Source organism: Strix aluco, chromosome 13 (genome assembly GCF_031877795.1).
Source record: "Strix aluco isolate bStrAlu1 chromosome 13, bStrAlu1.hap1, whole genome shotgun sequence".
Lineage (NCBI taxonomy): Eukaryota > Metazoa > Chordata > Aves > Strigiformes > Strigidae > Strix > Strix aluco.
In genome coordinates this window covers 18,603,005-18,618,724 of record NC_133943.1, presented here as the reverse complement: position 1 = coordinate 18,618,724, position 15,720 = coordinate 18,603,005, and the positions used below count along the sequence as shown (strand labels likewise).

The 15,720-nt window shown below is 58.6% G+C and overlaps 1 protein-coding gene across 1 annotated transcript; it reads right to left on the bottom strand.

The window, feature by feature from the left end:
• Nucleotides 1–3,303: 3,303 nt before the first annotated feature.
• Nucleotides 3,304–5,124, bottom strand: TLX3 (T cell leukemia homeobox 3). Its single transcript, XM_074838688.1, has 3 exons — nucleotides 4,710–5,124; nucleotides 4,049–4,292; nucleotides 3,304–3,514 (listed from the first exon to the last, which is right to left on the bottom strand). The coding sequence occupies exons 1-3, from the start codon at nucleotides 5,122–5,124 to the stop codon at nucleotides 3,304–3,306; spliced, it is 870 nt and encodes a 289-aa protein (XP_074694789.1).
• Between the last annotated feature and the right edge of the window lie 10,596 nt (nucleotides 5,125–15,720).

Below are 15,720 nucleotides of genomic sequence, written 5' to 3'. Positions count from 1 at the left end.
TCCTCCACTGGGCACCCACATCCCCCAGGATTACATTCCTTGGGACAGAGAGGCTCAAGCTGGTCGGGTCTAAAGCCTGTGCAAGCCCCCATGGGTGGCTTTGTCTGTTGATGGACCTTCAGAGATACACAGCAGGGACCACTGGACAACCCTGTCACACCTGAATCAGGCTGGCAGGGAACACTGCTCTCGTCACAGAGAGGGAAATATTGTGTATTTGTTCCCACCAGTGTTTCCCTGAAGCTCCTATGAGTAGTGGGTTTACTGGACAGACTAATTGGAGGTAACCCCCACTTCTGTCTCCTTCAGCATGACCACTCACACCAGTACCCCCGTACCACCCCCGCACTCTTGTCTTACATGACGTGGATGTACGAGGCAGCCCGTCTCCCTCGCACTCAGCACATCCCAACACCTCGACACCAGCTCCTCCGAAACAAAGACACCAGCCGTAACCCCAGCAAGCCCCAGCGCGCCAGCTCCCAGTACCTCCGCCCCACTCTTCGGTGGCTATTCAGATGGCTGAAATGGAAGCTACTGGTTTCTGCAGTCCTTCGGAGAGCTGATGCGCCCCGAGGCAACTGCATGCCCCACGGGCAACAGCGGCGAGGAAAGCCCGAGCCCTGCCTGGGCTGGCAGCGCCGAGTTCAGCCCCACTTGCGCTGCTTTTAATAATCGGGCTGTAAACACGCTGTGGCTGTGCACTAGATCCTCGCCTGCCACAAAGCTGATTACTGCAATATGCAGCATCATTATGCTCTCTGCAAACACACAGCTTCTGGCGTACAGCAGTTTGGGAAAAACTGCAGGGAAATCAGGAATACAGAAGTTTATGGTCATGGGATGCTCGAACAGTTAAAGAACAAGGCTGTCTTGAAAACAACGGTTTATAGATGTTCGGGGGTACGGATAAGACATAACATCAAACACACGCGTGGCCATGGGCACCCGTTCTTTCCACCCCCCGGCATTATTCAGAGCGCGGCTCTTCCCCGCTGGAGCTCGCAGGCGGGTTTCTCCCGGCGGTTCCGCACTCGGCGCTTCGCTCCCTCCTCTCCGCCCCGCACACGGTGGTCACGCAGGGACCGAGGCGGCCGCTGCGCCCCGGGCGCGGCCACCCGCGGGTGACAAAGCCGGCGCCGAGCAGCGGGGCAGGGCCCGGCCGGCAGAGCGGCCACACGCCGCCAACCGCGGCGGGGAAACGAGTGAGACGAACGGGGAAGGGTCTGGGCAGCGGCGGGCAGCGGCAGGGCTCTGCGTGGGGACAGGGACAGGGCCACGCACCGCCGGAGCGTGGCGTTTCCCCAGACCCGTAGCCAGGTACAGATTCCCCCGTTGGTTTGGTATTTTTTTTTTTTATTCCTTCCGTACCATTTTTTTTTTTTTCTTCCCTCCCTGCCAGACACCTCCCCTGGATCGGTGTTTCGTAGCGCGGGCAGCGTGCTCCCGCCTGGGGAACGGCACCGGCCGAGCAGCTGCGCCGGTCCCAGCACCATCACCCACGGTGTGACAGGATCTGGCCCTGCCTCTGGACCTGCACAGCCTTCCCCCGACAAACCAAATCCCGGCTACAACCTGAGCCCGTGCCCTGGGACCGCCGAGAGAAGGACTAGCCGGGGGAAATATTTTCTTAATCCTTCACCCTGCGTGACTGACTGTCCCCAAAACGCCCTTTGCCGTAGCCGGGGGAACAGGGAGCACCGGGCCGGGAAAGCCTTTAAACTTCTGCAGACTCACGGTGCCTGGCGCCGCGCCCGCCCGCCGTGGGAGCGGCAGAGCCCCCCTCCCCGCGGGACGCGGCCCCCGGCGGCCACGGGGCGCCCGGGGCCCTGTCCGCGGCCGGGGGAAGCCCGCCTGGCTCGTCGCTGGCTTCTAAAAATGTCATTTTTGCATCCTCCCCCGCCGCTGCTGGAGGAGCGGTCACCTGGACCCGCAGAACTACGGGAGGTTTTTCTTAAAAAAAGGCCCCCCCGGCCCCGGGTTGTTAAACCAGCTCCGCTGCGGGCGAGCACCGGGCAGCCGGTAGCCCGGCGGGCCCCGGCCCCGGCCCCACGCCGTCCGCTGCCCGCGCGGGTGCGCGCAGCAAAGGCAGCGAAAACGAAAACCGTTGGGCCCCTGCCGGGAGCCGGTTCGGTACCGCGGCTCGGGGGTGCAAAAATTCCCGGGGAGCGGCGGGGCCTTGCGGCGGCGGGCCCGGCGCCCTCCCGCTCCCCCGCGGCGGCTCCGACGTTTGTCCCAGCAGCGGGGCTGGCCCGGGCCGCTCCCCCCCGGTCCCGGCGGAGCGGGCAGCGACCGGGAGCCCCGCGCCCATCCGCCCCGGGTGCGCTGCCGGAGCCCCGCGCCGAGCCCGCCCGCCGCCCCGGCCGGCTCCTCACCTCCGTCTCCGCTGACGGGCGGCGGCGGCGGCCTCCCGGCTGCTGCCCGCCCCGCAGCCACCCGGCCCCGGCCGCGGGCTCGGCTCTTCCCCGGCGCGGCGGCAGGCAGGGAGCGGAGAGGCGTTTTTAAAGAAAACGTTTATTTACACGTCTCGGCAAGTACAAAGTATTATACATAGTCTGTGTCAACCCCAAATCTTCTTTATTATGAAACATAAGGCGCTTTCTCTAGAGTCGATGGCGAAAGGAGAGGGTGCGGGTGCTGTTCTCGGTGCGCTAAAGCTCATCGGCTGCAAAGGTGAGGACAAAACCGAATATGTGGTGCCTGAAAGGAGCCCTTATTACTACGGTGAATAAATTACAGCTGACATTAACTTCACCTGGGACAGATGGAAGCTACCGCTTTTCAGCTTAATAGGGTTTCCTTAGCTAATGAGTCATCACCGGCTCCACTTAGTCCCCTCCGCTAAGTGATAGGTAGGTATTTTTTTTCTTTAGACTATCCTCAGAACAGGAAAAAAAAAATAGCCTTTTGTTCCAAAGCCAACACAAAATACCTATGTTTAGATTTCGATATAAATAATCGAGGTTTTATATAACTCCATATTAATAGTGCCCAAAATCTCGATGCATAAATAAATTAAATTATTAACACTTCTTACAAAAAGTGACATATTTCCCTTCCTAGTGGAACATCGACACGAATATACAAGCGGAGCGCGGGGCCCCGCGACGGCAGCGCCCGGCGGCTTCGCTCCGCGCCGGCCTCGGGGAAGCGCCGCGGCGGCTCCGGCCCCGGCCCCGGCCCCGGCCCCGCGGGCGCCGCTCGCCGCCTCCGCGCCCGCCCCGTCTGGGGGAGCCGCGGCCCCGGGGGCAGCCGCCGGCCGAGCTCCGCGGGCGAGTCCGCTGCGTGCCCGGGCTGCCGGGCTCAGACGAGGGAGGTGACCGGGGGGATCTTGGCGCTCTCCTCCTCCCAGGGCTGCAGGTTCTGCAGCGCGAACAGCGACGAGTTGTGCAGGCACAGCGGGTCGGGCTGGATCGACTCGTTCAGCGACTTCTGGAAGGCGTCGTGCTGCAGCTGCAGCATCAGCCGGCTCGCCTGCTGCCGCTCGGCCTCCCGCTCCTCCGCCGTCTGCCGCCTGCCGGGGGACACGCTCAGCCCGCGCCCCGGGACGCCCCGCCCGGGGCTCCGCGGGCACCGGCCGCTGCGGGGCCGGCGGGCGGCGGGGCAGCTCGCCGCTTGCCCCCGGGGCCGCGCACCGCCGGGCGGGCGGCAGCCGCGCCGCCTGCAACCGAGGGATCCGGGCGGCGGGACACGCCGCGGAACCCCCCGCTTCCCGGCGAGCCCCCGCTTCCGAACACTCCCCCGTTTCCCCAATATGCCCCCGGTTTTTTTTCGATTAATTCCCCGTTTTTCGAACGATCCCTCGTTTTTACGAACAATCCCCCCGTTTTCCGAATGGGGGACTATAAAAAAAGATGAAAATAAATAAGAATAATAATAAAATCATTATAATAAGAAAAATTCACCCCCAGCCGTTTCGCTGCCGGGAGCCGGCGAGGGGTGCGCTCCCGGCCGGAGCCGGGGCTCCCCGGGGGTGGCGGGCGGGGAGCCCCGCCGGGGGCGGGGGGGCGGCGGCGGGACGGGGCGGCCCCGGGGGCGCGGGACTCACCGCCACTTGGTGCGCCGGTTCTGGAACCAGGTCTTCACCTGGGCGTCCGTCATCTTGAGGGACTTGGCGAGGGCAGCGCGCTCGGCCGAGGCCAGGTACTTCTGCCGGTGGAAGCGCTTCTCCAACTCGCAGATCTGCACCCGGGAGAAGGACGTCCGCGGCTTCTTGCGCTTCGGCGGAGTCCGGTTCTGGTAGGGGTGCCCGATCCGCCGCGTCACCGTGAAGGGCGTCAGCGCCGCCGCCGCTGCCCGGGTGGGAAGCACAGGGGTCAGCCCCGCGCCCGCACCGTGCCGGCCGCCCCCCCCGGGGCCGCGGCTCTGCCCGACGGCCGCCCACCGCCCCCCGAAGGGACCGTGTCTCCCCGAGGTCCCGCTGCCGCGTTTCGCCGAAGGGATGCGGGGGCGAGCGGGGCCCGGCCGCCCCCCGGGGTGCCCCGCCGCCAGCCCCGCTATCCACGCCGGGAGGGAGCGATTTTGCGGATCGCTGCGAGCGCGGGGGAGGGAACCATCCGGCGGGCCGCCTTCGCTTTTATTCTTATTATCGTTACTAGCATTATTTCGTTTTTTATTTTTTATTCGCCTTTCCGTTCGTTGCCGGGGGAGGGGGGGGGGGGGGCTGCGAGGGCGCGGCGCGGCTCGCCCGCTCCGCCCCGGCTCCTTACCTGTGAACCGGTCCTTGACGAAGCGCCTGCTGCTCTCCATCCAGGGGAAGTTGAGGCTGCCCAGGCTGGGCACGGCGGGCATGGCCGGGATGGCGCTGGAGATGGGCGGCGGCACGGCCCCGGGGATGGGCCTGTGCGCCGGCACCCGGATCACGCCGGCCGGCGCCAGGCTGAGGTTCACACTGTAAGATCCCGAGTCCTCGAAGGGCGCGGCGATGGCCGGGAAGGGGGCCGGCAGGGCCGGGTAGGGCGCGCCGCCGCGGCCGCCGGGGCCGCCCAGGAAGGTCGCGCCGTCGGGGCCCCGGGGGGGCGGCGGGGGAGCGCTCTCCTGCTCGGGGCTGTTGAGGATCTGGTCGATGCCGAAGCTGATGGGCTCGTGCTGGTGCTGGCCCTGCGCGCCCGCCGGCGGATCCATCCTCCTCCTCCTCCACCGCCGCCGCCGCGCACCCCTCCGCGCCCGCTATAAAGGCGCCGCCGCTCCGCCGCGCTCCGCGGGCCCGGCCGGCCCCGCCGTGCGCCGCGCGGAAACTTTGCCGAGCGCGCGCCGCCCCGGCAGCCGCCCCGTCATCTCCTCGGGGCCGCCGCGCGCCCCGCGCCGCGTGCGCCCCCGCCGCCGCCATTGGCCGCCGCCGCCCAGCCTCTGCGCTCCCATTGGCTCCCGCCGCTCGGCACCGGCCTCGCGCCCGGGCGCGGGGACCCGCCGCCGCCGCCGCCGCCGCGGTGACATCACTGGGGCGCACGAACAATGGGGCCGCGCGGCGGCGGGCGGGGGGGGGCGGGGCGGCGGGGGCGCCGTCGGGGCCGGGGCGGGGGGTGGGGGGGAGACCCGGGGCCGCCCGGCACGTCGGGGGCGCCGTCCCGCTCCCTCCCGCGCCCCGCGGGGCCGGCGCGGCCGCCCGACGCCCCCCCCCGCCCCGGCCCCTGCCCGCCCCGCCGGAGCCGCCCGCCACCCCCGACGGCCGCTCCGCGCTGCCGGGCCCGCGGCGGCCCCCTGCGCGGCGGGGCGGGCGCGGGAGACTCGGTTCCGGCACCTCGCGGCCGCCCGGCCTCGGGCCGGCCGCAAGACAAGCTGAGCGGCGAGGCCGGGCGCCCGCCCCGACGGCAGCGCGGAGCGACGGCCCGAGGCGGTGCCCGGGGCCGGGTCGGGGCGCGCCCGGGGCCCCCGCAGGGCGAGATTCCGTTTGGGCTTAATTTGCGCCGAGGCAGCGGGAGCCCGGCGCGGCCGCCGAGCGAGTTTGCAGACGCTCCCTGACGTCCAAATTGGACTAAAGGCGTTAAAAATTAAATAACGTTCAGCCGCATTTACTTAGTTTCCCTCATATAAAGGGAAATGAAAACAGGGAATAGAATTTCCCTGTTAATAGAATGTAATGGCATTTGATCAGCACCTGGCAGGGCGATCCCGGGATGCCGGAGCGGTGACAGGAGGGACTTGATTAGTTTTTAAACCTTAGGATTCAATTACCGCAACGCGCCGAATCGTTTCAGCGGCAGCGGGCGCGGACCGACCCGCCGAGCCACCGGCGCTGCCGCACGGAGCCCGCCCGGCGCCGGGGGGCCGCGGCCCCGCTCCCCGGCGGCTCTTCCCCCGCCGCGTTCGCCGCCGCGGCCCCGCGGAGAAAGCGGGGCCGGGGGTGCCGTTCCTGCCGCCCCCCCCCGCTCCGCCTGGGCCGCGGCGGGGTCCGGCCGGGCGCTCGCCCCGACGGGCCCCGACGGCCGCCGCGGAGCTGCCGGCTGAAGTTTCCCGACGGAGGTGCGTCCTTGCCGGCGGCCGTCGGGGGGGGCTTCCCCGGCTCGCAGCATAGAGGGACACCCGCCCGCCCCGCCCGGCCGTCATTAACACGGCTATTAAACACACACCCCCCCACCCCCCCGGGGGACCGCCCGGTGCCACCCCCGGCCCCGGGCAGCCTAATCGGATTGTCCCCGCTCGGTGCGGCGGGTGCGAGCGGAGCCGCCATCAGCCGCCGCTCCCCCGGAGCGGAGCTAATCGGATTGACACGATCCCGGCAAGATGGTGCGGGGCCGGGCGGGGCCACCGGGAAACGGCCGCGGGCGCCCAGCCCGCCCCGGGGCCCCGCTCCGGCAGGCCCGGCCGGGAGGCGGCGGGGCGGGGGGAAAGGGAGAAAAGGAGGGGAAAAAAGGGAAGAGGGGGGAAAAAAAAAAAAAAAAAAAAAAAAGGCAACCGGAGGAGGATAAATAAATAAATAAAGTGACACCCAGTCCTGAATCAGGGCAGGCTTTGTTAGAGAAAATTGCAGCTTGATCTGCATAATGGGAACTCGGGCTGCCCAAGGCTATCTTTTTATTGCATGTGTGTCTGCTGTTATCAATTTTGTGAACGATTTCACAGGGAGCCTGGCAGACTTGAGCTGGAATAATATGCAAAGATGAGCTTTGAATAATGAATGATGTGCTTTTAAACCAATTCCAAAGTGTCTGTGATAGTACAATATGAAAAGGGGTGGTAAGTAATAGTATATTTAAAAGGCGCTAGTATGTTTTTATTACTATATTTAAAAAGATATCTATATTATTTTTGTGAAATGGATAATATATCACAGAGTCTTTGATAATCAGCTAAACAATACATTTTTCTTTGGGAAAACTCTCCTGGTTTTACACAGTTAAATATAGAGTATCAGCGTACAGCTTTGTAACGCTCGGCTACCTTATTAAATATTAACTCTATTTTAATATTAGCTTTTAAATTTAATATGTTGACGTTCTGCAGTTTTACTTTAATTACGTTTTATAATTAATAACCCGGGACGTATGGTATCCTTAAATGCAGCTCTCCCGCAGCCGCCTCGTCTCCCTCGCCCCTCCGCGGGCTGGGGGCGCGCAGCCCCGCGCAGCTTCCGCGGCACCGCTCCGGACCCACAACCCGCCTCCGCTTTGCCAAGTGCCGCGTTTCGTTGGGGCCGGGCCGGGCCGCGCCGCCGGGCTCCGCTCCGCCCCCCCGGGACCCCCCCAGCCGCCCGGCGCGGACCGAGCGGAGCTGCGGCCCCGACGGCGCGGCCCGGCCCGGCGCCGCGTCCCCCCCCGTCCCGGCGCGGCGCTGCCACCCCCAGCAGGTGCCTGCTGGGGTGCCCGTGGTGGACGTGCCCGGCAAACCAGAGGTGCTCTGTGCCATCGGGGAGCCAGGCCCCGCTCAGGGGGGGCCCCCAGCCCTGCACCCGCAGTGTGTCCCCAGCGCCCTGTGCCGAGGCAGCCCCCGATCACAGGAGTGCAGCTGGGTGTAAAGACCCCCACACCCAGCTGGGCTCTCGGCATGGCACGGCATGGCACGGCATGGCATGGCATCGCCTTTGCCTGGCACGGCACAGCATGACACGGCATGGCACGGCTGGCACGGCCTTTGCCTGGCATGGCACAGTATGGCACGGCATGGCACGGCATGGCATGGCATGGCATGGCACAGCACGGATAGCATGGCCTTGGCCTGGCACGGCCCAGCATGGCATGGCAGGAGGCCAGCCTGCAGGGGTGCCTCTAAACCAGGCACAGGGGGTTGAGCAGGTGCAGCGTGGCAGGACGGTGTCCGGCAGGGCAGGGGTGCACACCCCGCACCCCACAGCCAGGCCCACAGCACTGGCGGCCACCACACGGGCAGGGGGAGACTGGGAAGGCAGAACTTGGGGTGGGGGGGTGCGTGCGGGGAGGCTGCTGTGGAGCGAGAGGTGAAACATTGTCATTCCCTGTAAAACTCAGACAGCACATTGTACAAGTATTAACCGAGATGTAGTGCCGAGCACGCAGTGCCGGCAGAAAGAAGCACGGCACGGCACGGCCCTGCTGCCACGCTGCTGCTTTGGCCCTGGCGGGAGTGTGGCTGGGCGGCTCTGCCTGGGCTGGGCTGGCGTGGCGGAGTGGGCCGGGAGAGTGCTGCGCCAGCCACCCACAAAGGCGTGGGGGGACATAGTTAGACGGGGAAAAAAAGTAAGTAACACTGTGGAAGAGGAGTGACCACCTCTCTGGCACCACTAGCCAGAAGGGAGCCCTGCCCAGTTTGTCACTGGGAATCACTGGGGGCAGAGATGCAGCATCTGCCTCACCCATCCCCGAAACCCAGAGCTGCCTCCAGGCCTGGCTGCCATGGGGGAGGACACGGAGGGGACGTGCCACAGGCTGCCACAGTCACTGGGTTTGGTTCTGCTCTCCTCAACCCCAGGAACATCTCTGGGTTCGAGACATGGAGGGCCCCGCAGGGAGAGTGTCCTCACAGGACCCATGTCCTCGCAGGACCCCCCACTTGCCTGGACCCCAAAAGCTTCTGCCTTTCAAGAGCGAGGCAGGTCCAGCACCCCTTTTCCACTGTGGCACTAGACATTTCTGCATCCCCATTTGGAGCGGGTTTGTGGTGGTGACCCCCAGCTGTGCTGCCGGCACCTGCTCCTGCACGCTGCAGGCACCAACATGTGCCACATCCACGTCTGGCCCTTGAGCTGTGCCACGAAGGGAAAGAAACAGGCTTGCAGCTCCAGTAGCCACAGCCATTCCTGGAAAGCAGAGGAGTGATGGGGATGGTCCCTCTCCTGGGCACATCCCAGCACCATGGAAAATGAAATCCCCATCTGGAGGTGGTTGGCAGTGCCAGGACGTTATTTAGTGCCTGGGAGTGGTGAGGACGGGGAGCTGGCATGGGCTGGTGGGTCATGGCATGCAGAAGGACTTCAGCTCCTTCCCACCAAGGGGACTTGGAGGTTCCCCAAGGACGAGCACACTACTCGGGGGCAGGGACAAGTGGTCCATGTTAGGACCAGACCCATCACTGAGCAGCTGGAGACCAGAGAAGGACCATTCCCGACAGCAGCCTCAAGCATCCCTCCCACCCCATCATCTTCCCACCACCCTGGGGTCAACGACAGCTGGCACAACAGGGACCCAGAGCAGCCCACAGATTTAAATCTGGCTGCACCCCAAGAGTGTCCCCTGCCACTCGTGCCAGCCCTGATGGAGCCCCCCCAGGGATGGGTTCAGCCCCACAGGCCAGGGAGGATGTGCAGCTCCGACCGGCACGCGCAGCATCCCTCCATGCAGCTCAGCCACTCTGCTGTAAAGTAGCCTCAGTTAAATGTTTACTGTCAAAATCTAGCGTGGGCCAAATGATCCATTACACCTTTTTTTTTTTTTAAATGTTTACCATTAATTATTTTTAAAATGAGGCATTTTGTTTCTAAGGTGAGAGGGACAGGTCTCTGGGAATGAGACCAAGAGAAACCACTGTGGAGCTCGTCCAGTCTTTTCAAACCAGTAGGCAGCGTTTTATAATAATGGGCCGTTAATTGATGGTGCATTACTGCGCAGTTCTTACCGAGCTGCCTAGCGCAGCCGCCTGAGAGCAGGGGGCCGCAGCGTGATTGATGCTCTCGCAGGAAACCCAGGGGCAGGGAGGCCCGTTCGGACGCACGAGGCGCTGCCGGTTGGGCTCCAGCAGCCGCCACGAGGCTGCGCAGAGGCTGGGGGCTGCTAATAACCCCCCTGTGCCCGCCGCGGCTGCTCGCACACGGGCTGCGATGCTGCACCTGGCTGGAGAGGAGAAACCACCCCAGAGCTGCGGAGCCTTTCCACCGCACACACTTTAAATAGCCATACAGCCTGCAACTGCTCTGTGACCAATGTAGGGGTAGAGTAGGGGTAGAGCTGTAGGCACACGCAACCAGCCATGGTGGTGCCCAGGAAACATCCCAACCGTCCCCGGGGCTGCGGTGCCCATGGAGCTCATCCCAGGAGACGGCAGCACCAGCAGCAAATTCGCCTGCGATATGCTGTGGAAACACAGGCTCAGGGTCTTCAGCAAGCCCACGTAGTTCAGGGGTTGGATCACACCTGAAAATGCTGAGCATGTGCTTCAACCACTGCTTAACTGCTGCACTGAGGCTTCCACCGAGTGCTGGCCCTTGTACCACCTCGAGGAGCCCCACAGAACATCAGCTGGCCCAGTACCTCCGTTCAGCTGAGCTTCTGCATTTCCAGCTCCTCTCGCATTGCTCCTTCCCCAACACTCCGGCTGTGCACGCCCTGGGCTGTGCCCCTCGACACACTGTTCTGCACACCTGGGGATCCAGAAGCTCCAATTCTTCCAAAGGCTCCTTCCTTCGGGGCCTGGGACCAGCAATGCAGAGACCCTCACTGAGGTACTGCCTTGCAGCTGGAGGCCCGTGCTTAGAGGAAGAGGGGTTTGACCAGTGTCTGACCTACAGCCTGGGTCTTCAGCAGCATCTTTGCGCTGCCTCACCGGCTGTCGCACGGCCACAAATAAATTCTCTTTCTTTAAAGGATGCTAAAGGCTGTGTCAGCGCTCACCTACCAAACTCCTCTGTTGTCCTCAGACCCTCCTTTAACATGTAGGATTTCATAGGCTGGTCTCTAAGTCCAGCAGCTGGAAGCCGCACAAGCCCAAGCCTGCTGCCAGTGGCCGCCACTGCCAGAGCCCAGCGCAGGGCTGCAGGGGCACCAGCGGCTGCAGGGATGTGCCATCCCCTAAAGGCATTGCCCGTTGTTTCAGGTTTTGTCTCTTCCCGTAGAGTGACAGGGAACAGCGATATCTCCTTGCATGAGAAAGTACCAGCAGATGCTGAGATGTTTCTGCTGTAGCTCCTGGCTTTGGCAGCGGATCTCAGAGTGGGCAAGGCCAGTCCTGTTCTCCACAGCCTTTTCTAAATGGATGTTGCTGCATAACCCAACACATCTTTGCATGTTTAGCACATCACTGATTACATACAATTCATGTGGAAGTTAGCACAACAGAGGACACAAAGTTGTTTTTCAGCTGTAGCCCTGGAAGTAGCATCCTTGCGGGGCCAGCGGGGTGGTGCTGGTGCTGAGGCTGGAGAGGGACACGGGTACTCTGCATCCTGGCATGGGAAAGGGAAGGAGGGGACAGTCAAAAGCAGCTTATGCGCAGCAAGCTGCTGCCTGAGGTCTCTGCCTGTACCCACACACAGGGGTTGAAGTGTGCACATAGGAGGGCAATGTGGTCCTGACCTTCGTACCTTCTCCTGACCTTCGTACCGTAGGGGCCTGTGGGACACTGTGGGTCCCCTTCATCAGGGCTGAGCCCCCCTGGGTGTGGGCCACTGTGGCCAGCAGGCCTCAGGACAAAGCACTGGCCTCACTGCCACGTCCCAGTGATGGAAAGGGACCCGAGGTGTCATGCCTGTGGCCACAGTCTTGCAGGCAGGCAGCTCGCTCCCCGGGGAGCAGCACTGGGGTCAGGCACTCAGCTCTTGGTGCTCAGCAGAGCGGATCCAGAGTTTTGTCAGCCCACAAGGGTTAAATCAGCTGCTCTTTTTCTGAGGCAAGAGCTCTGGTGCTGCGGAGTCTAAAGGTCATTCCCCTCTGCCCCTTTCTTTAAGCTCGGGAGGGCTGGACCCCTCCTGGCTCCAGCTGGGGAGAGCTTCACCCCATGCAGGCAGAAGGGGAGGGCAGGGGGAGCTGAGGTCTGCCCTCATCAGCCAAGGTATGTTCCCGGTACCCCTCCACAGAGGAGCTTGAGGCACCAGCCCCTGGAGTGGAGGCTGACTGGCTGAGCACGGACACAGATAAACCTCCTTGTCCTCTGTGTCCCCATGGGTGGAAACAGTTAAACTCTGCTCACAGAGCAAACAGTTAAAGGTGGCTAGCAGCCTCTGACAGATGAATGTGGTGCCTGAGTGGTTTCAATTCACATTTCAAAGCACGTCTTTATAGGGTTGGTAACCTTAACCGCTATATTAAAAAAGTCAAAACTTTGTCTTAGTTCAGAATCTATGCATTGGTCCATGGGACGAGATGAGATGGGGAGGGTACGAGGGAAGTGCTGGGGAAGGAACCACTGCTGAAAGGGAAGAGAGCACAGAGGATGACGGGCAGATGGGGCTCAATTTCTTTCTGCCATCTCTGATAAAATCAGGCTGTAGTGAAGCCGATGGGGAACGTCCCAGTACCGCGGCCAAACCCTGAAAGACGCAAGGACATCTGGTCTCCCGAGCAGCAGCACCAGCCCCAGGTCGAAGGAGAAGGCTGGGAGGTACTGCAGGTCTGTGCGTAAACCTGGGAAAGCAGCCAGTGTTTCAGCGTGGCATCTTTCTCTCTTTCATTCTTATTTCTTATACCAACATACAGCTGCTGCCAGGTTTTTCTACTAAATACGACTTTTGTCGGGCAAATTACATTAGGATGGATGCCACAGGTATCCATTAAGGTTTATTTATCATGATACTGTTTGGATCTCACACTTACAAATAACTTATGTTATGGCTTTTGTTTGTAGAAATGTAACTTGCATATTTTATTATGCTTTCTGTAAACCTCAAAAAGAATGTTGTCAAAGAAGCGGCTCTTAACTGCAGTCTAAACTATGGTACATAAAATCTACACTAACATTATTTTTTAATATGGCAAGAAAGTGTGTTATCCCTCTACAGTTTGAAAGGTTTGCTGTCATCATAAACTCGTACTACAATAAAACATTAACAAGTCTAAGGAATTATTTTGTAAGGTGTGCATGTACTGGTGGCTGAGGTTCTTTAAAGCTGCCTTATGCAGGGCAAGGTATTAAACTTCGTGTTTTCCCCAGAAAGCTGCCTTTGCCTGGTCTAGCAAGCAGAGCCTCACTGGTGGGAGGTTACTTCAGGGGTGGCATGCTCTCCCTCACAGAGGGGCAGACACTTACCCGAGATTCAGCAGTCAGTGCTTTTCAGTGTGCCGATACAAAATGCATTTGGGGGAGAATCAGACCTATTTCACAGTCCCAAGTTGTTTGCATCATCAGACAGGTTCGTATCGGGTTCTTGTGATGAAATCACTCAGAGTCTGAGTGACGTCTCCTTTCTGACATTTCCCATTCCATTGTTTCCACTTTTTTTTAAAGGAGAAAAAAAATTCCAACCCCCTTAAGGCAATTATGTCTTTTTAAAAAAAATATATAAGGCATTATATGTGCTTTGTAAACAAAGGAAATTCTGGGCCATACCCACTTTGACAGTGCCCTTTTAAAAAGCTGACAGTAAAGACTCTCAACAAAGAACCCGGAGTCATAAAACACACTCTCTATTTGCTATGCTATCCATTTCCTAACCTAAAAGCAAGCTTATTTATACGACCAGCTACTCTAAATAAGTTCCTGTTGTCAATTGTTAACCAATGTTGAAACGCTGTTCAAATACGCATCTCAAGTTCGCCCAGTTTATAAGATGCTCTTTAGAGTCTCACTTGTAAGTTATAACAAGGGATGTGTTAGAAGGGAAATTTCTGAAACGCACTTGAGCGCTCTGGGGAGTCAGTAGCCGTATATTAAAGCAAGTCCTAAAGTCTGAGTGCCAAGTTATGGGGGTACACGTCCTCTGCTTTTCAGTGTGCCAAGCTTCAGCTCTCAGCAGAGCAGCTGAATTCACCACTAATGGGCAGGTTTGTGAGCACACGCTGATGACATGCAACCTCTATTCCCACCGTACGACAAAGAAAACAGTCACAGAACCCATTAGCTTTCACCCGAGCCTTTAATGCCAACGTACAAAGCTGCAAGGCTACGAAGGGTTTATCCAGCCCGACTGCCAGGAAGGAGGTGGCGGGGGTGACATGGAGAAACCTGTCCCCAAGCCCCAGCTCAGACTCAGACCTGCACACGCATGCCTGAGTTCAGTTTTGCAGATTTTAAAATCCAATTTAGCAGCAGATTCCAGTTTACTTTAAGGACCAAAAGGGGAAGTTAACGACCGTACTAATTCGTGCATGTTTGATGTGTTGATAATGATCATACACTTTCCACAAAGTTTTCAAACCTTGGCACATAGCATCGGGCCGCATACAGAAACACCCCGAATCTGCGGCTCTTTAGTAACCTCAATTGATTATTTTCTCAAGTACTCAGCACTCTTGGAAATCAGACCCTTTGGCTGCAGATTAAATACTTTCTCCAGCTGAGTTTAAATGTAAACAGAAAACTGCTTAACAAAATTACTTCCTTCCAGATTTAGTTTCTGCAATTTAAAAATGTGCAGAAAAGAAAGAGTTGCAAAGAAAAAAATGGAAAAAAACTGTAAGAAATGCAGGTATGAACTCTTCCTCCCTGTTGGCCACAATTAAAAATTCCCATTCTTATCTAAACAGTGGTGAAATATTACTAAATACACAAATGTAAGCAAGCATAAAAACACATGAAATTAATTATTTACATAAGAAAAAAAAACTCAACCCAATTAAAACCCAATACCAATAGTTTGTAATTGCACATAATAGCTTTTCTACATTATAAACTAATTGGCTTATTGCTTAAATACTTCTAATTTTTGTTAGATCTTGCTTCAATTCATTTGTGTATTTCCTCAGCCCACACAGTACCTCCTGCCCACCACAGAACGATACTAATTGTTCCCCACAAACCAGGGTGGCGAGTGCAAGTGTGAGCTTTGGACTGGAGGAGGGATTTTGTTCTGGTACACACCGAACTCTTCACGCTGAGAGGTGAAGACAGATCTGCTGAATTTGCTGTTTCAGATGCATGCGTTCATCTTCATTGTGCCACACGCCGCTTAAATAAGGGCCATAAGTCTCTGTAACTATCTGCTTGCTTTTTTGTAGCGGTGGATAGATTTTTGTTCTTTTTAAAGAGTGTTTTAACAACTTTATTTTCTTCTGTGTTTTTTTCAGTTTCCAAAGACCTGGAAAATGTGTACTTGTGAAATTAAAATATCATTAGCACTTCATTAAGACTTGCTCCATCATCTCTTTTTTTATTATGTGCAACATTCTTCATTTTCTTGCTATACTTATAGCTTAAAATGCTTGGTTTTTGTCTTCTACTTTGTTGCCCACATTGTTATTAGCCACCAGTGCTGAAAAGAAATATATAACATTTTGTAGAAAAATAGTAATTTTATTATTTCAAAAAGATGTCATATAAAATTTGTACTGGCTTTCATCTCATTTTCAAACAAGTATGACCTCAGAGTGAGTTTGGAGTTTTTAACTGATGAGATGTTACTTACTATTATGTGTAGAACTGAGAATCATTAACTGATACAAG